The following is a 25,851-nucleotide window of genomic DNA, read 5'->3' on the forward strand; positions in this document are numbered from 1 at the left end:
CACAATCCTTTGCGGTAGTTCAAGATGGCGGCGCCCTGTGCCAACCTGAGCGATTTGGAGAGCAGCAACAGCAGCAGCAGCGGCAGCGATGCGGAGGAGCTGGCACGGTGCCGGGAGGCCGCGATGCCGGCCTGGGGCTTGGAGCAGCGCCAGAGAGGGCCGGAGAAGTCAAGAGCCGGTAGGACACTGTGCTCTGGGAGTCTGGCAGAAAGGCGTGGGATCTTATCCCGGGGTCTCAGAGGATAGATGGTGAGGAGGGTGTTATCCGGACTCCATTCTCTCCCTGAGAAAGCTTCAGGGACTGGGTGGAACCCCTATTCAAAGAGCGGGCAACAAGAGGGAGGATTGTTCCATTATCCCAGTCAGGGAAACTGAGGCACCTGAATGTCTCTTGACTCTGTTTCCTTTGGTCCATCGTCGCTGCCGCACTCTGGCAGCCCGCCACCTCTTCCAAGATGACTGCAACAGCCCCCATTCTGTATACCGGTCTCCAGCCTTAACCCCGCGTCCAGCTCATTCTCAGACCTTGGCGCTGCCAGCGAGCTTAGTCCTACACGTGTCTGACCGTGACTACAACCCTGAGAATAAATCCAAAGCCCTTCAACATAGGGATTCCTAGTCATGGGTAGAATCGAGAAGATCCGTGACTTTGGAATCGGAAAAAAATATTTTACCTTTACTTTCATTAACCTGCATTTGAAATTTAGCATCCCTTTCTGTCATGCATGTGAGCAAAACAACTACAGTCGTTTGGGCAACACCTGTCACTTTGTCCTGACAAAATCACAGATTTTTCATATCCCATTACAGTCTGCATATGTATCAAAACACCATTGTATTCACAAGAAAATATTAGGAAAAGATAATTTACACTCGTCCCTGCTTTAAAGTTGCAGTCATTTTTAGACCCATCAGTAGATCTTACTTAATGCCTTAATAAAGACAATGCATTAATAAAGAAGCACATGTAGTAATGTAACCGGGTTCTTTTCTCACAAAGTCAAAAAATGGATCTGGCAGACAAAGGGTGAAATGAAGTGAAGAATTATTAAGGGAAGGTGAGAACAGAGGGGAAAGCTTTCTAGAGTGAGAGGGATCTGGAATGGGTTGCCACTGAGGGCTTTTATTGGTAAATATTTTGTCTAGAACATTTAAGGCAAACAAGATGGATTTGTAAATATTATGAAAATATCTTGTCTATATTTAGAACAAACAAGGTGGATTTGTTTTGTTCCCTGCTCTCTGGTTAGTATCTTATCTATAACATTTCTCCACTTCTGGGATTTCTGTGAGCCTGGTTACATAGTCCCCTGCAAGAGCCTGATCACATAGCCCCCTACCTGTCTCTCCCTACCTAGCCTCACCTGTCCCTTACTCCGTAATGTGCCTTTTTTTTTTTTTTTCAAACTAATAATGGTAACTGGATTTCTGTATCATTGATTTTCTTTGTAATCATATTGTTGTGTTTTATGCATTTCAAACATTATTCTGAGGAGGATTAAGGCTTTACCAGACTGCCAAAGCAGGCCAGAGCAAAGCAAGGTTAAGAACCCCCACATTTGTTTGAAAGGACTTTCAAGCCCTTTGGTAATCTTCAGTCCATTCCCTGCCTGCCTCTCCCTTCCTCCTGTCCTGCCACACTGCATTTCCCATAGGTAGACTCCAAACCATATTATATCCTCTCCTCTCTGGACACCATAACTCAGCACTTTTCTCTTCAGCTCTGCATACAGGTCTGCCTTGCCAACTCCATCATTCACTAGCAGTGAGAATTTGGCAAGGAACTTGTAAGGCACTCGTAAGGGTAATGGAGATGATTCCCAAGGAGATGATACCTCTACAATGCTTGGCACATATTAAAGACCCAATAAGTGGTAGTAGTTTTGTGATTGCTCTCTCTACATGGACCGCTTTCTTTCTCCTGCTTAACTCTTGCTTACCCTGTGATACAGCTGAGATAACCACCTCTTCAGAAAAGCTGGTTATATGTCTTCACAGTGTCACCATCATACCTTGTGCAATTCCCTTCATAAATGGTGCTTCCTTTTCCCCTACGCTTTCCACTTATCTCTTTGTCCTTCCATCCCTGCATCCCTAGCATTTGTGGGTGAGTTAACCCTGGCCTGACTTGCTCCACAAATATTTTAGTGAGAAGTTATGTGACGTGAACTTAACAAAGGCTGGGATCTGGCCTGTCCCTTCACCGTGGTATCCCCAGGGCTTAGCACAGCATTCAGGAAGATAGTTCTTACATGAATGAACTTGCCAGAGAGGCACTTCTCTGATGAGTGAGGGACTGAGATCGAACCAGACTTCCAGTCCAGTTGTTTCTGCCTTGACAGAATGGATTTTTCTGTGGAGCTCTGAAGCTGTGCCCAGACAAGTAAAATAATTTCTGAGAGCCACAGTTTCCTCATGTATAAAATGCCTAAGTCCTGGGATTGTTGGGAGTCTCAAACATGAACAGCTTTGACCAGCTAATGAGGAGGCATACATGGGGAAAATGGCATCTAAGATATCTGCTTTACGACTCACTGTTTTTGTGAAATCGTAAACCTTCTGCTAACCAAAGTAGATGTAGCTGCTGATAATAAGCCCTTACTTATTGAGCACCTTCTGTGTGCCAGGAAGAATACTGCACACTTAACATACATTCTTGGGCCATTCTAATAATAGCCACCATGAGTTGAGAGTTTACTGTGTGCCCGGTTTTTTTTTTTTATTTTTATTTTTATTTTTAAAGATTTTATTTACTTGAGAGAGAGTGGGAAGGAGGGCGCTTGTGTGGGGGCGGGGGAGGGAAGGAGCAGACGAAGAGAGAAACTCAAGCAAGACTCCGCGCTAAGCCAACATCTCACAACCCTGAGATCATGACCTGAGCCAAAATCAAGAGTTGAACACTTAACCGACTGAGCCACCCAGGTGCCCCGTGTGCCCTGTTCTAAACACCTCATGTTCGTTGTCTAGTTTAATTCTTCCAGCAATCCGTTCTAGCAATTATTAGCCCCATTTTACAGATGAGAAAGTGAATGCTCAGAAAGATCATCCAGCTTGTAGGTGGCAGAGTCTTTCTGACTCTAAGCCCATGCTATTAACTGCTGTTCTTGTCACTCCCTGCAACAGACAAGTGCCTATTGTGGGCAAAACTCCCACCCTTTGGTCCATGACCATGTGGAAATGTAGGTCACTATAGTATTAAGATTTTTTTTTTTAAGATTTTATTTATTTATTTGATAGACAGGGATCACAAGTAGGCAGGGAAGCAGGCAGAGAGAGAGGAGGAAGCAGGCTCCCCGCTGAGCAGAGAGCCCGATGTGGGGCTCGATCCCAGGACCCTGGGATCATGACCCGAGCTGAAGGCAGAGGCTTTAACCCACTGAGCCACCCAGGCGCTCCCCCCCCCTTTTTTTTTTGAAAGAGAAAGAGAGAGTGTGCGCACACAAGTTGGTGGGGAGATGGAGAGAGAGAATCTTAAGCGGGCTCTATGCCCAGCCCAGAGCCTGACACCAGGCTCAATTCCACAACATTGAGATTGTGATGAGCAGAAATACAGTTGGACACTTAACTGACTGAGCCACCCAGGCGCCCCAAAGTGACTATATTATTAATGTAACCCCTGATACAGCTTTTTAATCCAGTAATGAGCTCTTTAATCCAGTAATGATCACACATACCACAAACCACTTACATTTGGGGCAGCATACACTTTGATTACTTTATGTAACCTATCTTTCACACCAAGGCACTACACCCGGAGCTGGAGATGTAAAGATAACAAGAGGCGGACCGTGTACTCCAGCAGCTTACAAATCCAGGGAGGAGATAGACATGCAAACAAAGTGTCCGAGGGGCGCCTGGGTGTCTCAGTGGGTTAAAGCCTCTGCTTTCGGCTCAGGTCATGATCCCAGGGTCCTGGGATCGAGCCCCGCAATCGGCTCTCTGCTCAGCGGGGAGCCTGCTTCCTCCTCTCTCTCTCTGCCCGCCTCTCTGACTACTTGTGATCTGTCAAATAAAAAAATAAAATCTTTAAAAAACAAACAAACAAACAAACAAAGTGTCTGAAACAGTGTAAAATTTCACTATGTCCTCACACTAACTCTGGGAAATTGGTGGTCTTCTCCCCATTTTATAGATGACAAAAACAAAGGCTCAGGGAAATAAAGTGACATGTCCAGAGTCACAGTGGAAGAACCAGAACTGAACCCTGTCTTCTGGGGCCTGGGGCCTCATACTGTTGCTGTTCCAGGACATTAGCCGTCACTGCCCTTGCTCTGTAGTCATGCCGGAGGAAATACTCCTCCTCCTTATGAGTGTGTGCTCAGAAGGCAGGACTGGGTCCATCCCAGGCTTCCAGGTTCCCCAGCTGCAGGAGCATCGGGCACTCTGCATTCTGGGCTGTTCTCCAGAACATGTTTGACACAGACCACACATGAACTGCGTGCCCTGGATTGATTCAAGACCATGAGGCCCTGCTCGGGGCCCAGAATTACCAAGTGATCATTTTGTCCAATTGGCTTCCTTAAGACACAAGCACATTTTGTCCCATTATTCAAGTCAGAGACCTGAGAACCATCTTTCATTCGTCTCTCACACCATCCGTCTAGTCTATCAGCAAAATCCTGCTGACTTTTTCAAAATACATGCATCCAGAGCCCTAACCCTTCTCCCTGATTGCCGCGGCCCCCTCCTGCCCTCGTCCCACCATGGCCTGTGTCCACACCACAGCCAGAGACATGCTGGAAAATTCCAAGTCCGTTTATGTCCTTCCTCTGTGCAGAATCCTCCAGTGGCTCCTTACCTCCCTCAAATGCCAGGTCCTCACACTGGCCCACCAGGCCCTTCCTGCTCTGACCCCCACAAGGTCCCCATTTCTGCTGCTCCACCAACTCACTGGGCTGCAGCCACACCAGCTTCTTGGCTGGTTCTAACTATTGCCTCAGGGCCTTTGCAGGTGCTCTTCCCTCTACCTGGAAGACTCTTCCCCAGGTATGCACTTGACTCACTCCCTCACGTCTGAAAACTCTGTTCATACATCACCTATCAGTGAAGTCCTCCCTGACCACCTTTACAAAATGATTCCCCACCTTGTCCCTCCCCCATATCCTTCCACTGCTTTGTTTTTTCCCCTAGATTTATCATTATCTAATTTCATATTTTAATTGTGTGGGTTTTGTCATCCATATCCACCAACTAGAATGGAAGTTCCATGAGGGCTGGGATCTGTGTCTAAATTGTTCATCAACTGCAGCACCACCTGGGTGATATTAGAGCTTCAGGATCTGGTTGAGCGAATGACCACCAGGCCAGGCATCCCCAGCATCTTGGCTTGAAAAACGCAGCCTATGTGACCGAGCCACCTTCTCTCTCCACAGCACTTAGCACACAGCCAGGCCCACAGCAGGTGTGCAGTAAACACTGGAATCAAACACACTTAGACCTTCTTGTTCAGCATGGTGGTTCAGAGGGGGCTCTGGAGCCGGATGACCTGAGTCTTGCCCCAACTCTGTCGCTTACTAGCTGCCTGACTCTGGCCAAGTTAGTTTACATCTCCTTGTCTCTGCTTCCTCTTCTGCCAGATGGATCATAACTCCTTTAACAAGGTTGTTGGGAGCATTCAGTGTGTTACACATGGAAGTCGTGCCCAATGCCCAATGGGTATTATTGTCATTTCCTCTATAAATGCCTCGATTTTCCTTATTTCTATAGGTGCTGGAAATAATCAGGGGCCAGCCACCCAGCCGAGCCTCAGGTACTGTGCACATTGTGTTCAAATTTAATCCACCCTTTTAACAAATAGTGGTCCCCTGCCACGTGCCAGGCATGAGGTTAGACCCTGGGATGTCAGGGTGAACAAGACCCATGGAGTCCCTGCCCTCGTCGGAGGGGGCAGCTGCTGAGCTGGCGGGAAATGAGGTCCTTTCGTGTGTGTTGTAGGCATAGAGTGGACGACCACGAACAAGATGGCAATGAACTTCAGACCACCCCCGAATTCCGAGCCCACGTAGCCAAGAAACTGGGAGCCCTGCTGGACAGGTAACCAAAGATGGCCCTTCTCTTCTCCTGCATCCTTTAATACAAACAGGGATGGCTCACATCAGCTAGGAGCTCAGGGTGTGCAAACAGGCGCTGGGCAAGCATGTGGCATATGTCCCCTTGTGACATTCGTAACCAGCCCATTATACAGGTCCTATCATTGTCCTTATTCTGTAGATGAGGAAACAGGCTCTCTGGGAGAAGGAGCATTTGCTTGAAGCCACAGGGTGTAAGGCCCAGGCTGGGACTCAAACCCAAGTGTGTTTGGCCCTAAAGGCCACACTCTTAAGCACTGCATTATCCTGCTACCATGAAAGTCAGAGGAACGCAAGAAGCAAGAGCTCATTCTTACCACAAGAGGGTAGAGACAGCCAAACTACTATTTTGGGGGTACTTTCTTTATGCCGTGCTTGTTCTCTGTCTTGCATTTGAGAATATGATCTGTACAGATCCCAGTCAGTGTTCCTCAAGTCAGTGCCAGGTCCAAAGCATGGCTCTCGAAAGAAGGGGTCCAACAGCAAAGAAGTTGGGAAATACTGCAATCTGTGTACCCCCTTATGCCCTTGGAGACTTAAGATTCATAATAGGATATTCAATCCTGCAGTCAAGAGACTTGTGTGGTTTTGCTTGGCCTGGCAGTTTCCAAACTCATCTGGCCACAGTGACTTTGTTTCAGGGAAGACTGATAAGTGTAGCATGGAACACATTTCCAGATACACTGGTCTACATCTGTTCCTGATTGGCAGAGCCCCACCAGATTTTTGAAGGGAGATGAAGATGTTCAGGCCATCATCCTTCAGTTTATCAAAAAGACTAATGTGTCCTCCGAAAGTATAAACCAGCTGCTCTTCTGAGACTGACAGAATGTTGGGCCAGACCTTCTCAGCCTGAGCCACCACAGCCTCAGTACCAGAGCCCCAACTCAAGAATGTGGTGAACGTGCATAGGGAGGTCCAGTGGCATTTCAACACATGGGAGCAGTTTTTCTTCATGACCCTTTGGCTTTGCTGTGAACAAGGCACATTGGATGTTTCCCCAGGTGGAAATCACGCAGGATACAGGTCAACCACAGTCAACGTGTTCCCTGTGGTGTTTCTGCGTCTCTCTGAAAAGAGACTTAAATGATACTCTAGTTGGTTCCTTGTGTTAGATCGAGGTTCCTCAGCCTTGGCACTCCTGACATTTTGGACTCCTGGACTGGATCTTTCTTGCCTGTGGGGAGCCACCCTGTGCCTTGTAGAGCAGTGAGCAGCATCCCTGGCCTTGACCTACTACGTCCTAATAGCATTCTCCTGCCCCCAGCTGCTGCTGCCACCAAAAATGTCTCCAGACATTACCTCATGTCCCCTGCAGACCGACATTGAACCACTGTGGCAGATGCTTGGGTCAGAGTTAGGCACCTGGGCAGCAGCGGCTCTGTGCCTGCTCCCTGCTTTCCTGCACAGTGCTCCAAGGATGCCTTTGGCATATAGGGAAGAAACAGGAGAATGTACCCAGTATGTTGCTGTGTTCGCCGCCAAGACATTGTGTGAGCGTTGTTCTCTGCCGTGCATGGTGACCTCATCAGCACTCACCAGCGCGATGCTTCCTGATCTAAGTACTTCTTCCTGTTCATCTTGATGTCAGTGACCATCTTCATCATCATCAGAGCTACCATTTACTGAGCATCTACTTGTGGCCAAGCTCTATGCTAAGTGCTTGATATCCACTATTATTTCATCCCATGAGAACTTTAAGACGTAGGGTTACTATTCTCCATGTGCACTTAAGTAATGGAGGCTCAGAGAGATGAAGTCAGTTGCCGGAGGGGACACCACAAGAAAGCAACAAAGCCAGGATTCAAAGCCAGGTCTCTGAAGTACATAGAGTCAGTGGGTTGTATCAGTGTCCGTTTCCTGGTTGGAATCCTGGACTCTAGTTATGCACATGTTACCATAGGGAGGAAAGGGAGGGGCATATGGGATCTCTGTTTTATTTCTTAACAGCTGTATGTCAACCCATGATTAACTCAAATTTTTTTAAAAGATTAAAAATTAAGGAAAAAAAAAACAAAAAATAGGGCTGCCCTGCTCTAGAGGCTGACCTCTGAACCATTCTCCAGATTGGTCTTATTTCCCTTTTCATGCTTGCTGCCAGGAAGCTCAAAGCAAACCATGTCCCCTCTCTCCAGCATTGTCTGTCCCTCCTGGCCTGTTTTTGCTTTGTTCTATTTGAAATTGAATTTTGTTATACTGTGGTATCTTTAAAACTTCTTCAGCACTTTCTGGAATAAAGTGGGGTTCAAACAAAGGAAGGGCTGCTGTTTGCCCCAAGAGGGGGCGTTCATCATGTTACAGCTATAGGTGTTACCGTCCTTAATCAGGCCCGCATGCTTGCTGCTCTAGCATTTAACATCACGTTCCCCTGTCCCTTCCTCTTAAAAAAAAAAAAAAATTGTTTTAATTTTTTTTTTAATTTTTTTCCTTTTATCCCAAACCTCATCCTAAATCAACCATTTCCTCCTTCCATAGTTCGATTACCATCTCAGAAGTAGTGGAGGAGCCAGCAAAGGCTGAGGTGCAGCAAGCCCCCGCAGAGGACGACGGTGAGCAGTCATACTGTTAGCGCCCGGTGTTGTTTCCTTACACACCCCTGATGTGTGTCCCGGCTGGCAAACCGTTTCCATATACTCTCTGATCCACACAGCCCTCTCTGAGACAGGCTCCTTGATGCTCTCCCTGTGTACAGGGGAAGCCACAGGGGAAGCTGAGGCTCTGAGAGATGAAGACACTTGCCTGAAGTACCTTTGTGCATCAGAGCCTGAGCGGGGGCCTCTGACCACCACACTCCCCAGCTGCCCCTGGCCGAGTCTGTCTGTCCCGTGCCCAGCCCACTTGCCACTGTGGAAGCTTCCTGAGGCAGAAGGTTCACCTGCTGGCTTCCGGTTCCTCTTAGGGCTTGCTGACCTGTTGGGGCAGCTGGTGTCCCCTCAGGCACCCCGTCCCCTGACTCCGGCAGGCGTCATGCGTGCCTCTCAACACACAAGACATCTTTTTGTTGCCAGCCAACACTGATTCCTGGGTCTCTGCCTCTGGACTCAAGAGCTCCCTGAGGGCAGGGTGGGGCGGGGCAGCGTTGGCCCCTGGGAGGAGGGCCCTGGCAGTGCTGACCCCACCCCTTTGGATTTTAGGCTTCCGCCTCTTCTTCACATCCATCCCGGGAGGCTCCGAGAAGAAAGCTGCTCCCCAGCCTGGCCGAAAGCGATTATGTTCCGGCTCCAGGTGAGGTCTCATACCCTTTCCTCGTGTTCCCTCCTTTCTGCCCATTGTCTGTGTTTGCCATTCCCCTGGAATAGCCAAGCAGAACCTGATCAGATCCTAGCCGAGAAGGAGCCTGTCAGGTAGCTCGAGAAATGGTGCCATAAGGGGGAAGGAGAAGAGGTTCTGTTGGGCATTGGCTTTGGACTTTTACTGCTTCTTGGGCACCATCTACTGCCAGACACCTCACTCCTGGGGCATCCCTGTGAGGCCTGGGCTCTGGTAAGATCCCCATTTTGTAGATGAAGACACTGAGGGTCAGAGAAGTGAAATCACTTATTGAGGTCACACAGCTGGGAAGCAGAAAAGCGAGGGCTGGAACCTAGGCCAGCCTCACTCCCAGGCTGGAGCTCTCTAGCCACCTCCCATTGTGACCTCTTCCCTGTGGCTGAAACCGAGGGCGGTAAGAGGCGGCTCCGGGCCCAGTGCCCACTCTGTGCCCTCCCCTTGTAGCAGCGAGGACAGCGAGGAAGAATGGCAGCGGTGCCGGGAAGCAGCTGTGTCGGCCTCCGACATCCTCCAGGAATCTGCTATCCATGGCCCTATAAGAGTAGACGGAGAGGCAAAGAAGAAGAAAAAGAAGTTTAAAAAGAAAGCCAAGAAGGAGGCCAGTGCCAACTTGGACGCTGCAGCCGCTGTCACAAGCGGAACTGCAGTTAGGAAGCAGGAAAAGCAGTCACCCAAACTCAATGGAGACCAGGCATCACTTGGGACCAAAAAGAAGAGAAGGAAGAAAAAAGCCAAGAAGACCAATGAGGCTTCCCCATTCCCACCAACAAAGGGTACAGTGGCCACGCCTGCAAACTGACATCGGTGGACGGGCCCAAGGCTCAGCTAGCCTGGAGGACAAGGTGCCCTTTGGGGACAAGTCATTTCCAAGCCCCACCTCCCTTTCCAAGTTCAAGGACTTGGCTAGGAAGTCCATACCTGGCCCCTGATTGGGGCTTGCCCAAGGGTCGGGACAAAGACAGCTGTAGAGTGAGAAGCCTAATTAAGACCTGCCCATCGGTGCTCCCCCTGGGGGCTGGGGCAGACTTGTGGTACCAGAACATTCCATGGCCTCAGGAAAAAGGAGCCATCCACCTAGTCAAGACTGTTGATAAGGTGGTAAAGCTTGTCTTCCCTGTACTATCTGAGGAGAGTGAGTGAAGGGAGGGCTTTTCCTTTCCCTCCTCCTTGTCAGCCTGGTGTGGCAGAAAACCATAAGAAACAGGGAAGGGCAACTCCACCCAGAAGGAGTTTTTTCGGCCTCCAGGCCACACACACTTGATACAACATTGAGAGATTTTATCCCCTGCTAGGTTTCCAGAATTTTTTTCCTCCACATTTGTGAATATACCATGCATGATCATGTGTCTGAGCCAACCAGATTATTGAAAATAAATTGTTGAGAGACCCCAAACTTAACAAAATAATCGGGGTTCTGCCTCCGTATCGATGCTGAATCTTGATGAGACAGTTTCAATAAATATCACTCAGGTGGAATCCTCCTGCCTACACCCCAAGGTGTGTCCCCGCACCCCAGCCTCAAGACTTTGGGAAGTATCACAGCGCTCGCGAGCGGGATTTCACACACCAGGAGTGTTCCACAGGGAAGAGGAGAAGCTCAGGGTTAAGGTGAAATTCTGGCTTTCTGGATTTGCTTCAAGGTTCCGCAGAGCCAGAAAGACAGAGGTGGGACATGAGAGTGTGTGCGCTGACCCATCTCCCCTCAGGCCCCTGGCCCACCTCCACCTCCCTCTGCCCACCCAACCCTATCTGGGCAATGTGTGGACAAGCAAGAAGTTTCCAGTACTCATTTCCTCTACTCCGTTCCTCATTTCCTTTACTAAAAGTTAAATAAAGGTACAGGTTCGCCCTTAGCTAGCTGCAAGCTGCAGGGGGCGCTGGTTCTTCCCCGGCCCTGTCCTCAGTCCCAGGGTGGGAGCGGTCTGCAAGGCCAGGTGATCAGCGGCAGCCCCAGGGAGAGGAAGTTATGGGGCCCTGGGTTTACACAGCTGCCTTGCCTCTCTTGGTGGCACTCGGGACCTCAGGCTCCTGGGTGTGGCTGTGAACTGCCTAGACCTACCCCTCCTCCCTCTGGGCACCTCAGCTCTGCCACGTGCTCAGGCCTTGGTGCCCTCTGAGCTTGGCAGCTTCTCCCCCAAACCAGGGAGGTGCTGCAGGGCCCCACAGGCCAGAAGCGCTGTTGCCCAGAATCCTGACAGCACCAGGTGCAATCACAAGGCTCCCATGGGGCAGGGATGACTTCCTAACCCTGAGAGGGACTTTCCCATAGAGGCAAGATGCCAGGCTGGCATTAGAAGGTATGATACCCAAGGGAAAGAATAGCCAAGAAAACTGGCCATCTTGGAGGCCAGGGAGAGGGATGGTCCAGGACAAGAGAAGCTGGAGAGCTGTGCATGCTTTCACTGCTAGCTTGAGCTCTCCTGGCGGTGGACATCTGAGCCCCAGGCCCTGGCACAGAGTAGCCACTTGGGGAAAGCTCACGTGATTGGGGGACAGGGTTGGTACAAATGGTCATGTGAGCCTACAGCTGGAAGGGGAGCAGAGTGAGGGAACTGATCGGGACACAGGACAGAATGAGGCCACATTGACCCTGGGCTTCTCGGAGCTCAGGGAGTCACAGTTACACAGCCTCGTGTCCTGAGAAGTGTGGTTCCCTTGGGGGTTCCAGCGCTCTCCACAGGTACAGTCTGGGGGCACCAGAGTCCAAAGGCTGCCCCCTTCTGTTCCAAGTGACAGATTTGACTCTGAGCATCAGGAACAGTCCCTCCTGTGTCTTGCTCTGCTTCCCAGCTCTCCACAGTCCCCTCTTGTGGACGGAATCAGCCCTCCTGAGGTCAGGGAACCCTGGAACCCCTTCTGATGCTGACAGAGCAGAGTAGGGACCAAGGCACAGTTTTCCAGGGCAGACCGCTGCCCTGTGGCAGTGAAAGTTTCACAGGCGCAGATGTCCCAGTCACCCCCAAGCAGGCCATGCAAGGCTCCAGGCAGGGCCCAGCCCCTGGGAGGCAGTCGCCATGGTTACTGGGAGGATGAAGCCATCTGCGTGGAAATGAAGGTCTCGATGACACTGTGGTTGGATGGCAGCAGGTGGCTGTGGCCATTGTTGGAGTCGGAGCTCTGGTACAGCACCAGGCTGCTGGAGGACACTGCAGGGGCAAGTGAGACAGCTGGCTGCCGGCCAAGCCCTTCCTGAACCCACCTCGCCCACCCATTCCCCATCCCAAGGGGCACTTAGCACAGAGGACACAGGGCCTCACCACCTCCTGAACTGCCACAGAGAACCAGACCCCAAAACCAAACCTCTGTGCTTGGGTCTCATCAACCCCCCAGCCAGGCTCTGGGCCCCCCCAGGGAGTGGCCACCTCAGGACATTTTAGTGGAAACATTTGAGAAGCTCTGGTGAGATGGTGTGGTTAGTTGCTAGGCTACAGTACAGTCACCGAACCAAACACTGAAGTGTTGCAGTGGGGATGTTTTGTAACTGTGGCTAACACCTATAATCCATTGCGTGGAAGTGACGGAGATTTCTCTTGATGACATGAGTGGGTCTCATCTAATCAGTTGAAAGCTTTAGAAACCAAAGCTGAGGTTTCCTAGAGAAAAAGGAATCCTGCCTCAAGACTGCAGCGCGAACTCCTATCTCTCTTGCCAGCCTGCTGGCCTGCCCTACAGCTTTCTGACTGCCAGCCCCACAGGCATGTGAACCAGTTCCTTAAATATATGTGTACATATGTAGTTGACCCTCGAATAGTGCGGGGGAAGCTAGGGCCACTGACCCCCTGCACAGTCACAGACGTGTGTCTAACTTTTGACTCCCCAAAAACTGAATTACTGACAGCCTATTGTTGACCCAGAGCTGTACCAATAACCTGAACCATCAGCACATATCTTACACCCTCTAGATATTATATACCGTATTCTTACAACAAAGTAAACTAAAAGAAAAGAAAAAGTTACCGAGAACATCGTAAGGAAGAAAAAGGACATTTACCGTCCTGTGCTATATTGAAAAAAACTGGCGTATAACTGGACCCGTGCCATTCAAACCCCGGGTCGTTCAGGGCCCAGCTGTATTCCTCTTGGTTCTGTGTCTCACCAGAACCCTGACTGACTCCAATAGCTAAGAGAATGGGCTTTGATTTTGGACCTGGATGCAAATCCTGGCCCTGCCACCTAGGCAGTGTCAGAAGCAAGGCCAAGTCCTTCACCTCCTGAGCATCTGCTTCTCATTTGTAAAATGGGGATGACGACTCATGCTGGGTGGATAAAGCATGGAGCCTGGCCCATGGAGCCTTGAGGCCCATGGAGCCTTGAGTACCTGTCAGTGCAGCCACGAGGGCTGGATGGGGGAACCTGAGGCCCCCAGAGGGGGAGCGGCCGCCCACAGTCACGCACTTAGCAAGTGATGACCCATGGCCCCAGAGCCCAGCAGCCTGACTCCCAAGTGCCCACTGTTCATTATTGCAGACGTTGGGCATCGGGGGTGGATGTGAATGGGTCAAGGGGGATGTGGCAACCTGGAGAGCCCACACTCTGTCATTGCTATGTGGGAACACGAGTCTCCCAATTTTCCAAGAAAAGCCAGAAACCACGATTTCTTTGTGAAAGCTAGTTTTTTAGAAGTGGGCAACATACTCAAGCAGTGCCAAGCCCTGAGCCCAACCAGCACGCCCATGAGCTGCTTCTGGTCCACGGCACGCCCAGCGTTCTGCTCCTTAGTACCCTCTACTGTCTCTTGCGATTACTTAATCTCTTTCCTCAACTGAGTCAGTGTGATAGTCACGTAAGATACACCCATTTTCCTGTGGTTTCGTACCCCTCTTGGCTCACTTCGGGGGAGCACAGGGTGCCCTCCCCTTTGCTGCACACACCTTCCTCCCCAGCTGAGGGAGCAGGGAAAGGCTGCTCACCGGTGGGGCTGGCACTGAGCCGGTGGGCTGGCTGCAGGTGCTGGATGCCAGCGGGGTCCTGGCTGGGGATGTGGATGGTCGTGGTCTGAGATGCTGGCGTATGCAGCCCGGACTCACTGGAGGCCTCGGTGTCCGAGGCAAAGACCTGGGGGAAAACAGCAGCCTCCTGAGCCCCTGCAGAGGTGCCCTCTGGGAGGGGCCTGAGCAAGGGGCCAGGAGGGCCTGGGCCTTACCTGCTTGGTAGGTGTGAGGCTGGCCAGGGCGCTCAGGTTGGTGGTGTCGGTGATGAGCATGGTCTGCGGAAGCAGGCCCGTGTGGGTGTACTGGGCCACCTCAGGCTTGTGGCTGTAGAGTGCTGGCCAGGAGGGAGGAGAGAGGGGAGGATAAAGACACGGCACCCTGGGCCACGCTGGACCCCTCTGAAGGGGGCCTCAAAGCTGAGAGCTCTGGTGGAAGTGGGGCATGGGGCCTGGTAAATGGCCCGATGGAGCAGTGGTTAAGGACTCAGGACAGATTTCGAAAACTGGGAGCTCCAGATCGAGGGGCTAGACCCTTTCCCCAACTACAAGACCCTGCAGAGACTGGGCTTGGTGGAAGGCTGGGGAGGCCCAGAACCCTCAACCCACACCTACCACCCAGGGACGACAAGTGTGAAGGGCAGTGGGAGGCACAGTGCAGCTGTACTAAGTACAGGCCGTGGGGGGGAAGGCTGGCAGCCCCCTTAGGGGGTCAGCAGAGTGGGGGGCAGCATCACTCCACCTCCAGGACACCTCTCCAAAATGTAACCCAGAGTTCCACCTACAGCCTGGCCCCATGACAACGCACACAGACACCAGCAGAAAAGCACTTGAACTACATATTCTCACGTTGACTCAGATGAAACCACATGCACACAAGTATGGGCCCTCAACCAAACCCACACAGAGACACAGGCCCACAGGCCCTTATCCCCAGTTCCAAATTCCAGAAAGTTCTGAAAACCAACAGGTTTTTGTAAAGCCATCAGTTGAGCTCATCTGGTGGCAAACTCTGACCCGAACCCAAGAGGAGGTTCTATAAGTCTTTGTGAACCCACTCGTGGCTTTCTCCCTTCTGCAGAAGTCACAGGGCTTAGATGACAGGACACTGTCCCGAGACCTCCCGGGAGTGTGGTGGTATGTATGGTGGACACCCCATGTCTCCTTTCTAAAGTCGGAGAAGTACTGAGTTCTGAGATACACGTGGCCCTGCGCATTTCAGAGAGAGGACTCGGACCTTCCTCCCACACATGGGTGTGCACCCACAAACGCCGATGGACACCCACATACACACCCACTCACAGAAACTCGTGTGCACACACGACCACGCACATTCATACCCCGACACATATTCAGGCCCCCAGACACGCATCTGAGCCCCTGCAGACCGCCTCGTCACCAAAACACGCACACTGAAGCATGTGCCCCCCCAACACACACACACACACACACACACACACACACACACACACACACACACGAGCTGCTAAGCTGCCCTGTCGCCTCATCTGCTCGTAGACACCCAGCCTCTCCCACCCCTTCCCCCAGCGTGCTTACCGTGGGGGCTCTGCAGCTGGGCCATAGTGGCCATGAAGGGGCTCTGGGCCACATGGCTCTGCATGGGGGGCATGAGTGGCTGCTGGTAGGAAGGGTGCAGCGGCTGGGAGAACTGGACGGGCTGCAGGGTGGTGAGGCTGCTGCCCATGCTGTTGATGACTGGTACACTCTGTGCCTGAGTGGAGGCCAGGCCTGCAGTGGGAGGAACAGGAGTCAGCCTGGCCTCCTACTGCCTCCATTGCCTTCACTGCCTCCACTGGCCCAGCACTAACCCCCGGACACTGTCCCTCCCTCCCAGAGCCGGTGGGGTGGGGGAGGAAGGGGAAAGGCGACCAGGAGACACCTTTGCACTAGGACCTGGTGCCAACTTACGTGGTCTTGGCAAGCCACTCCCCCTCTCTGAGCCTCTAATTCATTTTATGGGCAGGGGGTGTGTCCAGTTAGGTTCCCTGGAGACCTGGGGTTCCACAGCAGTGCATAGGCCCTGCGGCTTAACTCTGTCCCCCTCTCCTGGTAGCTCCCTATCTGTCAAATATATTCAGCCTCTGAATAATGGTTCTTGCAAAGAAAGTCTTTCTGGGCTTAAGAAAACTAAACAAACAAAAAAAAAAACACCCAAAAACCTACAAGATTTTGATCTTTTCCATGCCCGGTTTTCCCACAGACATTTTGCCTTCCGAGACACTATATAATGTCTGTACTGTGTGTGCTGTCTGCCTCTCCCCGCCTGGAGTTGTTGAGATTTTGGTCTGTTTGGCTTCCTTGTGTGTCACTGAGGTGGCATTGTGCCTGGCACAGCGCATGAACTCAGTAAGTCTATGAATGAATGAATGAGTCCCAGTGGCTCCTCTAGCTTCTGGATCCTGTGGGGTCCCTGTGAGCCCTCCCACCCAGGTGCCCCCCGCCCATGCCCACCGACTTACCAATAACCAGGGTGGAGGCACCTGTGTTGGTGAACGTGGGGGCCAGGGAGGCAGGCTCACCAGGCCCAATGGCCATGACCCCAGGAAGCGATGCCATGATGAGATTCTGGGGCTGTTGGTTGAGGCCTGGGGAGGTCTGCTCCAAGCTGTGCAGGGCTGTCAGGGTGCTGACGGGGGGCAGGGGGCCCCCAGTTGCTGAGACCTTAGAGGGGAAACCAAGCTGAGCCTGGGTGAGGCCCCACACTGTCTCCCTGGGGACCACTCCAGAATCTCCCAGCCAAGGGAAGGTGGAAGATGGGGCTGGATGGGTCTTCCTCCCCTGTGGGGTGTGGGGACACTCACCAGCTTGGCATCGGTGCTCAGCAAGCTGTGGCTGGGCTCCAGGCCCGTGGGGGACACTTGGTGCAGGGAAGCAGACACTGTCACCAAGGGACCACCGCTGCTTGAGGGTACTTCTGCCCCCTCGCTGGTTGCTGGCTGTCCATAGCGCACACCTGGAACGGGAGCCGCGGCCAGCATCAGCACCCCACCTCCCTGCCCTCCATGGCCCTCATCGCTCCAAACTGCCCTAATTAGCTCACTCGCCACATCTTTCTGTGTGTGGCCAACAAACCTCACTTGAACGTCCCCCTTCCAGGTTCTGGGCTGGCTGCTTCCAACTCCCCGAAGGCAAGACCTGCATCTCACTAGCTCTATGGCTCCCACTGGCTGGAGCTATGCGTGATAGGTGGGAGGTGTGCAGTGAAAGACATTTGGGTCAAAATGAATGGAAACTGATGAACTGAAACTGCAGTGAACGGAGTTGAATAGAAGGAACCGGACTTAGTTCAATGAACCGGAATCTGGTTGAATTGAACCCAAAATGAATTGAAGTAGATTGAGCATGTTGGAGTTGAACCGAATCAGATCAAATCAAATTGGGTTGAACTGAACTGAGTTGTACAAAATTAACTAAATTTCCTTGGATTATATTTAGCTGGACGGAGCAGAACGGAAGGAAACTCAGTTGGATTATAGTGAGTTGAATAGAACGGAACTGAATCGAATTGAACTGAACTGAAAGGAATTGAGTTGAGTTGATCTTAAATGAATGACCTGAATGAAAGTGACCCAAGTCAAGTTCGGCCAGATCGAATGGCATGGCGTGGTCACTGGGGTGGAGAGGAGGGGACCAGATAGAGGATGGTGGAGGGTAACGAGTAGAGGGGGGTGATAAGGAACCAAGTTGAAGTGCGAAGGGGTTTGGGTGGTTATTGCTGCTGGCGTGGTGCTCCCTAGCTCACCAGCCTGCCATCTGTCCCCTCTACCCACTATTTCATCCCCCTGCACACAAAGCACTCACCGTGGACCTTACTGGGGGAGAGGGCAGGTGGGGGCAAGCCCGGGGAGCTGTGGGCAGGCAGTGTGGGGCCCGGGCCTGGCCCTGGTGGCGGCCCGCTGTATGTGTCCATGGCCAGCTTGTGACGGAAAGCTTCTTCCTTGCGCCGATTGGCAAACCAGTTGTAAACGCGCACCTCCGTGACGAGGTTGGAGCCCAGTCCCTGGGCCTGCGACGGGGACACTCCCCTCTGGATGCACTCCGCCCTGCAGAAATGGCCACTCATGAGCCTCCAGGCCAGGCTCACAGGAACCCTCTCCTGGGGCTGGAGGTAGGGGAGAGAGTCCCAAGATGTAGGCTTCTCCCTTAGTATTGAGAGTTGGCAGATCTGGGTTCTAATCCCAGTGCTGCTGTGTGACCCTGAGCAAGGGTCTTAACCTCTCTTAGTATCTCCATTCATAAGTGAGCAAAATAGCCATAGGGTCATAATGAGGGTGAATGAAATGAGCAGCCCCTCAAGCACTGCTGGGATGGGTGGGGAGTGGGTGCTAGGAATGGAGCTAGGTTCCCGACACTGAGCGGGATCTGAGTGCTCCTGGGCCAACAGCAATAGCTCTCAAGGACTGGGGAGCCTCAGAACCCAGAGCCACCCTCCCCCAGCCTCTCCCCTGCCCTGCCCCAGCCCAGACCGAGCCAGCCCTGCCGACCCACCAAACATCCTACCTGTTGCATTCCTCCACCAATGCCTCTCGCTCCTCCTTGCTGGGGTTCTTCTGCCTCTCGTAGGCCTGAAACAGGATCTGCTGGGAGGCTGGGCCCCACTTGAAACGGTTCCTCCGCCCCTTCTTGGTTGGCAGCTCGTCACCTGTGGGCTCTTCAATCAGCCCACCCTGGCCTGCGTGGGTGAACTCTGTAGGCACACACACAGCCGTAAGCAGGGCGCTGGCCACTCCTACCTGGCCACCTCAGTTCCTCCAACCACGCTTCTGATTCTTTCTCATTCCCAAGGTATTGAGCCAAGGTATACAGCCAACAGCTGTAAGCCAACTAGCTTACAGCTAGAAGGTAGAAATCTAATCCAGTGATAACAAACACACAGCACGTGTGCCACCTGTCTCAACCCATGCCCCAGGCAGACATCGCTAATCAACCCCTGCACAGTTTTTTACTATGCCCAGATGGAAGCTTGTGATCCTTCTCAATACAAGGCCAGGAAAGCATTGGTATTGGTTCAGATTTAACACATTTACTCTCTTATTTTACAGACGAAGAAGCTGAGCTCAGAGAGGCTGAATTTCTTTCCAGGGCTGCACCGTAGAACAGGAACTTGAACCACATCTCTTGAGTAGATTCAGAGCTATTTTAAACTCCTCAGATCTGGGGGGCACCTGGGTGGCTCAGTGGGTTAAAGCCTCTGCCTTTGGCTCAGGTCATGATCCCAGGGTCCTGGGATCGAGCCCCGCATGCCCCGCATCGGGCTCTCTGCTCAGCAGGGAGCCTGCTTCCTCCTCTCTCTCTGCCTCTCTCTCTGCCTCCTTGTGATCTCTCTCTGTCAAATAAATAAGTAATCTTTAAAAAAATAAAACTCCTCAGACCTGGAAATCACACTTAAAATGCAAGTGTTAGCCAGGAGAAGGGAGACCCAGCCAGCCCTCGTCAGCTGGTTCCACCTTAATGGAAACTCTTAGATTCTCCCTGAGCAAGGAACCGAGAGGCTAAAACGGATAAATGCAAAGCCATCTTTGGGGGAGGGGAGGCAGGGAGAGTGAGTCAGGGAGGGCAGACGCTGTGCCTTCACCATCCGAGTGGATGGGACCCTGGACCAGGAGAAGGACATTAGGGGAGAGCTAAGGCACTAGGAACAATAAAGTAAGTACAGACTTAATGATAGTGTGACAGTACTGGTTTGTTTGTTAATCGTCCCAAATGTCCCCTATTCGTGTTAATAATAGGGAAAACTGGGTCTGGGGTAAACTAGATTCCTCTGTACTACCTTCCCAGAAGGTCTACACCTGTCATAAAATTAAGAGTTATGTGTGGGGGCCTGGGTGGCTCAGTCGTTAAGCATCTGTCTGCCTTCGGCTCAGGTCATGATCCCGGGGTCCTGGGTTCGAGCCCTGCATCAGGCTCCCTGCTTGGTGGGAAGCCTGCTTCTCCCTCTCCCACTCCCCCTGCCTGTGTTCCCTCTCTCGCTGTGTCTCTGTCAAATAAATAAATAAAATATTTAAAAAAAAAATTTGTTATGTTATTTAAGTTTTACCTGCTAAGAAGGGTAAATTAAAGCCATTCTAGTTTTCTAAAAACACTTAGTGATAGTGCCTTCAAAGTACGTCATACAATTCCAGCCACCTGAGACCCAAAGGATGCCCCTGTCGGGTACAGGTGGCAGGAACACTGGGTCCTAGGGCATTGGTATGTGTTGCTATTTCTGCACGAATAAGCAATCAGTGATCATTTTTGTAAGGAAATATTAAAATTTTACCATAGTGGTTGCTCAGTAAATGTTCAATAACCTAATGTAAAGTAACCTAATGTTACTTAACCTAATTAAACTAACTTTTTGGTATTTTTAGTTTAAGATTTTATTCATTTATTTATTTTAGAGAGAGAAGGAGAGAGCGTGTGCAAGCAGGGGGAGGAGCACGGGGAAATCCCAAGCAGACTTCTCACTGGGGCTCGATCCCAGGACCCTGAGATCAGGACCTGAGCTGAAAACATAGGTCGGACACTTAACCAACTGAGCCACCCCGGTACCCCAATTAACTTAATGTTTTAATCAGCCCCTTGATAAAACCAATGTCATAGTGCGGGGGGGGTGGGGGGGTTGGGCAGAGGGAGAAAGAAAGGATGTTAAGTAGGTCCCATTCCCAGTGTGGAGCCAGACAAGGGGCTCAATCTCATGACTTCTAGATCATGACCTGAGCCAAAGAGTCAGATGCTTAACCGCCTGGACCACCCAGGTGCCCCTACCAATATCATCGTTTTAAAAAATAAGTTATATAAATGATCATCACAGCTTTAAAAAGTTGTGGGTTTTTTGGTTGTTGTTCAACAAAAATGGTAAATAGTAGATACTCAATAAATATAAACTGAGGTGGGACACCTGGCTGGCTTGGTCAGTGGAATGTGCAACTCTTGATCTCAGGATTGTGAGTTCGAGCCCCATGTTGGGTACGGAGAGGACTTAAAAATAAAATCTTTTAAAAAGGATAAATAAGGGGCACCTGGGTGGCTCAGTGGGCTAAAGCCTCTGCCTTTGGCTCAGGTCATGATCCCAGAGTCCTGGGATCGAGCCCCGCATGGGGCTCTCTGCTGGGGGGGGGGGGCTACTTCCTCCTCTCTCTCTGCCTTCCTCTCTGCCTACTTGTGATCTCTGTCTGTCAAATAAATAAATAAAATCTTTTTTTTTAATTTTTTAAAGGATAAATAAATAAACATTAAATGAGGTATAGCTTGCTCTCTCTCTCGAGCTCACCTGCTCTCCTATCTTGAGAGTGTACTTTTCACTTTAATAAACTTTCCAACTTGAAAAAACAACTTTTCACCTTGTAAAAATAGATAAATAAGTGAATAAATAAGTGAGTATTAAATGAGTGAGCAAATCAATACGTGAATTTGAGGACTTTAACATTTTAATACATGTTTAGGAAGCACGGTAGCAAATAGTTTATTTTTTTAACTACCAGACATGCAAATTGTCACCATGTCTTCATAAGGAGCTACGGGAATATCTATCAAAGATTTTTAAGTACATACTCCCTGACCCAGAATCCCACTCCTAGGAATTACTTTACAGACAAGAGTCTTGTGTGAGCATGTCTTCTTTGAAGCAGTTGGTTATAGCAGCACATTGGAAAAACCCTAAAAGTCTAAAAGTCTTTGGAAGGGAGCCAGTTAAACACATAACAGTGCCTCCAAATAACAATAGCCAGCAGCTCTTCAAAGAGCACAGGGGGGGGAAAAAATATATATATATATATATATGTATGTATGTATTATATATTATTATATATTGTGTAGTATATGCATAAAATATCTCTGGAAGGATGCATGAGATCAGGAATGTCCATTAGGAGGACACCTAATTTTTATTGTAAACTCTTTATTTCCCCCCCCTTTTTTTTAAGATTTTATTTATTTACTTGACAGAGATCACAAGTAGGCAGAGAGGCAGGCAGAGAGAGAGAGGAGGAAGCAGGCTCCCTGCTGAGCAGAGAGCCCGATGTGGGGCTCCATCCCAGAACCCTGGGATCATGACCCGAGCCGAAGGCAGAGGCTTTAACCCGCTGAGCCAGCCAGGCTCCCCTCCCCTATTTTTTTAAACTAATATGTAGTACCTTTTTTTTTTTTTTAATGTGGGTAATTAATAAAAAAATTTTTTAAAGATTTTATTTATTTATTTGAGAGAGAGAGAGAGACAGAGTGAGAGAGCACGAGAGGGGAGGTCAGAGGGAGAAGCAGACTCCCCATGGAGCTGGGAGCCTGATGTGGGACTCGATCCCAGGACTCCGGGATCATGACCTGAGCCGAAGGCAGTCACTCAACCAACTGAGCCACTCAGGCGTCCTTATAACAAATGTTTGTTATTTTTATTTTTTAAGATTTTATTTATTCATTTGACAGAGATCACAAGTAGGCAGAGAGGCAGGCAGAGAGAGAGGAAGGGAAGCAGGCTCCCTGCTGAGCAGAGAGCCCAAAGCGGGGCTCAATCCCAGGACTCTGGGATTGTGACCTGAGCTGAAGGCAGAGGCTTTAACCCACTGAGCCACCTAGGCGCCCCAATAGAAGAAATTTAAAAAAAAAATTTTTTTTAGGGACACCTGGGTGGCTCAGTTGGTTAAGCGTCTGCCTTCAGCTGAGGTCATGATCCCAGGGTCTTGGGATCGAGTCCCACATCGGGCTCTCTGCTCCTTGGGGAGCCTGCTTCTCCCTCTCCCTCTGCCTGCCACTTCCCCTGCTTGTGCGCTCTCTCTCTCTCTCTGTCTCTCTCTCTCTGACAAATAAATAAGTAAAATCTTTAAAAAAAATTTTTTTACACATAGGCTCAAAAGCATGAGTGCACTTGGGATTTTGTGGGGTGTGATGTCTGAATAAGGAAATGCAGCATTCCCTGAACAACAGTGTGGCCGATCTCCCAGGGATTGCAGGGAAAGATTCCCCGAGCATACTCCTTGTCTCTGAGCCTTTACTCGGGCCACTCCTTGTGCCCAAAACACCCTTCCCTGTGTCTCCGTGGGCCAAAATCCCACTCAGACTTCAAGACTTAGTCTGAAAGTTCTCCTTCTGATGTGGTCCTTCCTGATGCCCTCACCTCCCTGTGGAAGAACAGATTACTCTCTGGTCCTCTGTCAGCTTAATATCTTGAAAAACTTTATGTAGTACTATGCCCCCTGGGCCTGGTGTATGGTGATCGCTCCATAAACCCTCGCTGTTACTGTTGTTTTTATCATATTGTAAAACATGTCTTGTTGCATCGTAACGATCTATATTCTACACCGAGCTCCTAGAAGGCAGGGACCCAGTTCATCCAACCTCAGATGCCCGGGACCAGCCGACCCCCTCCCCCAGAGCGCCTTGTGCAAATCAGGTCATATGTGCCCATTGAATCCTGCTGACTTCCTCTCAGCTGCCCAGTCCCGGTAACACAGGGGAGAAGCTCCCAGCTCTGTGTGGTTCCAAAGCCTGAGGTCCTGTCCCCTTTGACTGAGCACTGAGAACATGATTCTCCCCCACCCTCGAGCGGCAAAGAGTCCCGGGCCCTGCCAGGGAGGATGGGGCTGTGCTCATTACTTACGCTGGGCCACCTCTCGCTGCTTGCGGACATACCAGGTGTACAAGGCGGCTCGCTTCTGTGTCTTCATGGGGGTACCCTTGTTCAGGTGCTGGGACAGGTGCGACTGGTTGAGGCCAGTGGTGTCGACCACCTCCCTCTGTGGGATGTTGTGCTGCTGCAGGTAGGACTTGACCATCTTGGCCACGCGCCACGGGTCCTCCCTAGGAGGAGGACAAGGACAGAGCCTGCTCAGTATGGGGGTGCAGGGGGTGCAGGCAGGGCTGGGGGTTCTGTCAGCCCTGAGAGTGGGGATTATGGACAGAAGCAGGTGTGGAGCCCCAGACCGACACTCAGACTCCAGGACAGCAAGGTAAGCCCGGTCATAGGGACAGAGGCAGAGATACGAACAGACTCCCACCGGAAGCTGTACAAGCCAGAGAGGGAAGGCCCTCACCTTTGTGCCTCCTTTAAAGATCCTCCCCCCATCCTACCTGGAAATGTTATTTGTGGTTATGTCTTATCCACTGTGAGAGAACTGTACACACTGTGAGGGCAGGAGCCATCCGATTCTCAGCCCCCAAACTAGGCCTGGCAGAATGTATGCCCATGGTGAATGCATGAGTGAATGAGGGGTGGGTGGGTGGAGGTCGGGTAAATGGGATGGTGGGGGATGAAATGAACGGGAGGGTAGATGGGTAGGTTATTAGGGGGATGGATGTACAGATGGTTGAAGGAGACCTCCTGGGGAAAAAATGGGTCTGAAAACAAGGAGAGAAACATGATTCTGTCACTTTACAGCTAGGGTCACCGAGGCTAAGAGTGCTTGCGTTGTATCTTTTGCCCAAGGTCACAGAGCCAGCCCGGCAGAGTCCCCTCCCGCCTGAAGGGATTCCATTCTAAGACAGCCTATCGGGTAAAAATCACATAAAGTCAAAACACCTTCTGAGGGGCGCCTGGGTGGCTCAGTGGGTTGAGCCTCTGCCTTCGGCTCGGGTCATGATCCCAGGGTCCTGGGATCAAACCCCACATAGGGCTCTCTGCTCAGCAGGGAGCCTGCTTCCCCCCTCTCTCTCTGCCTCTCTGCCTACTTGTGATCTCTGTCTGTCAAATAAATAAATAAAATCTTTAAAAACAAAACAAACAAACAAACAAAAAAACCCCCACCTTCTGATAATCTATACTAAACCCTAGACTGTGCCCTGGCCAGTTTCCCTACAGCATGGCGGGGGGCGGGGGGGGGCAGTTCCTGATGAACGAGTTACAGATTGGTATTCAGAGCCTCCCTACAAAAAATACATATATTGTGTGTGTTTGAGCCCCTGAATCTCACTCTGTGGGCTAAGACTCTGTCACCGAGAGACCCAAGGGACCTGCAGCCATCCACGATTCATGTTCCCCTCCTCTGCCCACTGTGGGGAATGGGGGTAGGGTGTCTGATTCTCTCCCTCTGCTGTTCCATCCCAACCCTCCTCTCCGGAGCTTGTGTTACAAAAAGGGCAGCAAAGAAAAGCAGCTTGGGTGCAGCAGTGCTGGAACCGGGCAGAGCTGGGGTTTGACCCCAGCTCTGTGTGGTTCCAAAGCCTGAGGTCTTCTCCCCTTTGACTGAGCACTTTGCCTCTAAGAATTTGAGCTTTCCAACATCTGCACGTGTGACGAGTGGCCCACGTAGGGGGCCGCTCGTTGCTGTGTCGCTTGCTACAGCGAAATACCGGAAACGAGGTGAGTGTCCTGCAGAAAGGGTCCTGCTGGCGGTGCTTCAAGTGGATGCGCCCATAAACACGCCCTGAGGAAGCCCTGCCGGCCCCCCAAGACGGGACAGAGTCTGGCTCCGCTATGCTGTTGCTGTAAAATCTGAAATGGCACAAAAGAGTCCGGCATGTTTGCTTGGGTCTGCGTGAGATCCCAGAACACACAAGAGACGAGCAACCTCGATCGTCTCCAGACGGGAATGGGGTGCTGGGGACAGGGGCAGAGGGACCGAGTCCTCTGCTGCTTTTCTGTGCTTTTCAAACAAT

At 51.0% G+C, this 25,851-nt stretch overlaps 2 protein-coding genes across 3 annotated transcripts in view; one reads left to right on the plus strand and one right to left on the minus strand.

Annotated features, from left to right (window-relative positions):
- On the plus strand, positions 1–10,811 carry LOC308353909 (protein CUSTOS). Of its 2 annotated transcripts, none has more exons than XM_080821062.1 (6): positions 1–178; positions 5,707–5,749; positions 5,935–6,033; positions 8,544–8,617; positions 9,203–9,293; positions 9,786–10,811. In XM_080821062.1, exons 1-6 carry the CDS (start codon positions 25–27, stop codon positions 10,135–10,137), a joined length of 813 nt encoding a protein of 270 aa, XP_080677188.1. In that variant the 5' UTR covers positions 1–24; the 3' UTR covers positions 10,138–10,811. The 2 variants fall into 2 exon arrangements, with proteins under 2 accessions (XP_080677188.1, XP_080677189.1); XM_080821063.1 differs by having other exon boundaries at positions 7–178; positions 9,783–10,770.
- The window catches only part of HNF1A (HNF1 homeobox A), a 21,614-nt gene continuing 5,358 nt past the window's right edge, over positions 9,596–25,851 (minus strand). The window contains exons 2-10 of the mRNA XM_080821061.1: positions 23,858–24,057; positions 18,787–18,973; positions 18,088–18,329; positions 17,088–17,239; positions 16,746–16,947; positions 15,823–16,014; positions 14,482–14,603; positions 14,249–14,393; positions 9,596–12,484 (exon numbers count right to left, since the gene is read on the minus strand). Coding sequence (XP_080677187.1) covers positions 12,357–12,484; positions 14,249–14,393; positions 14,482–14,603; positions 15,823–16,014; positions 16,746–16,947; positions 17,088–17,239; positions 18,088–18,329; positions 18,787–18,973; positions 23,858–24,057 — 1,570 coding nt within the window. The 3' untranslated portion in view covers positions 9,596–12,356. The remainder of the gene's footprint in view (positions 12,485–14,248; positions 14,394–14,481; positions 14,604–15,822; positions 16,015–16,745; positions 16,948–17,087; positions 17,240–18,087; positions 18,330–18,786; positions 18,974–23,857; positions 24,058–25,851) is intronic.

Source organism: Martes martes (genome assembly GCF_963455335.1).
Source record: "Martes martes genome assembly, chromosome: 13".
Lineage (NCBI taxonomy): Eukaryota > Metazoa > Chordata > Mammalia > Carnivora > Mustelidae > Martes > Martes martes.

Bases quoted from the DNA above. Each gene is read 5' to 3' on its own strand.
- LOC308353909 (XM_080821063.1), top strand. From the start codon at position 25: ATGGCGGCGCCCTGTGCCAACCTGAGCGATTTGGAGAGCAGCAACAGC. The intron at 6,034-8,543 runs GTAACCAAAGAT...CTCCTTCCATAG, and splicing joins CTGGGAGCCCTGCTGGACAG to TTCGATTACCATCTCAGAAG. The intron at 8,618-9,202 runs GTGAGCAGTCAT...TTTGGATTTTAG, and splicing joins AGCCCCCGCAGAGGACGACG to GCTTCCGCCTCTTCTTCACA.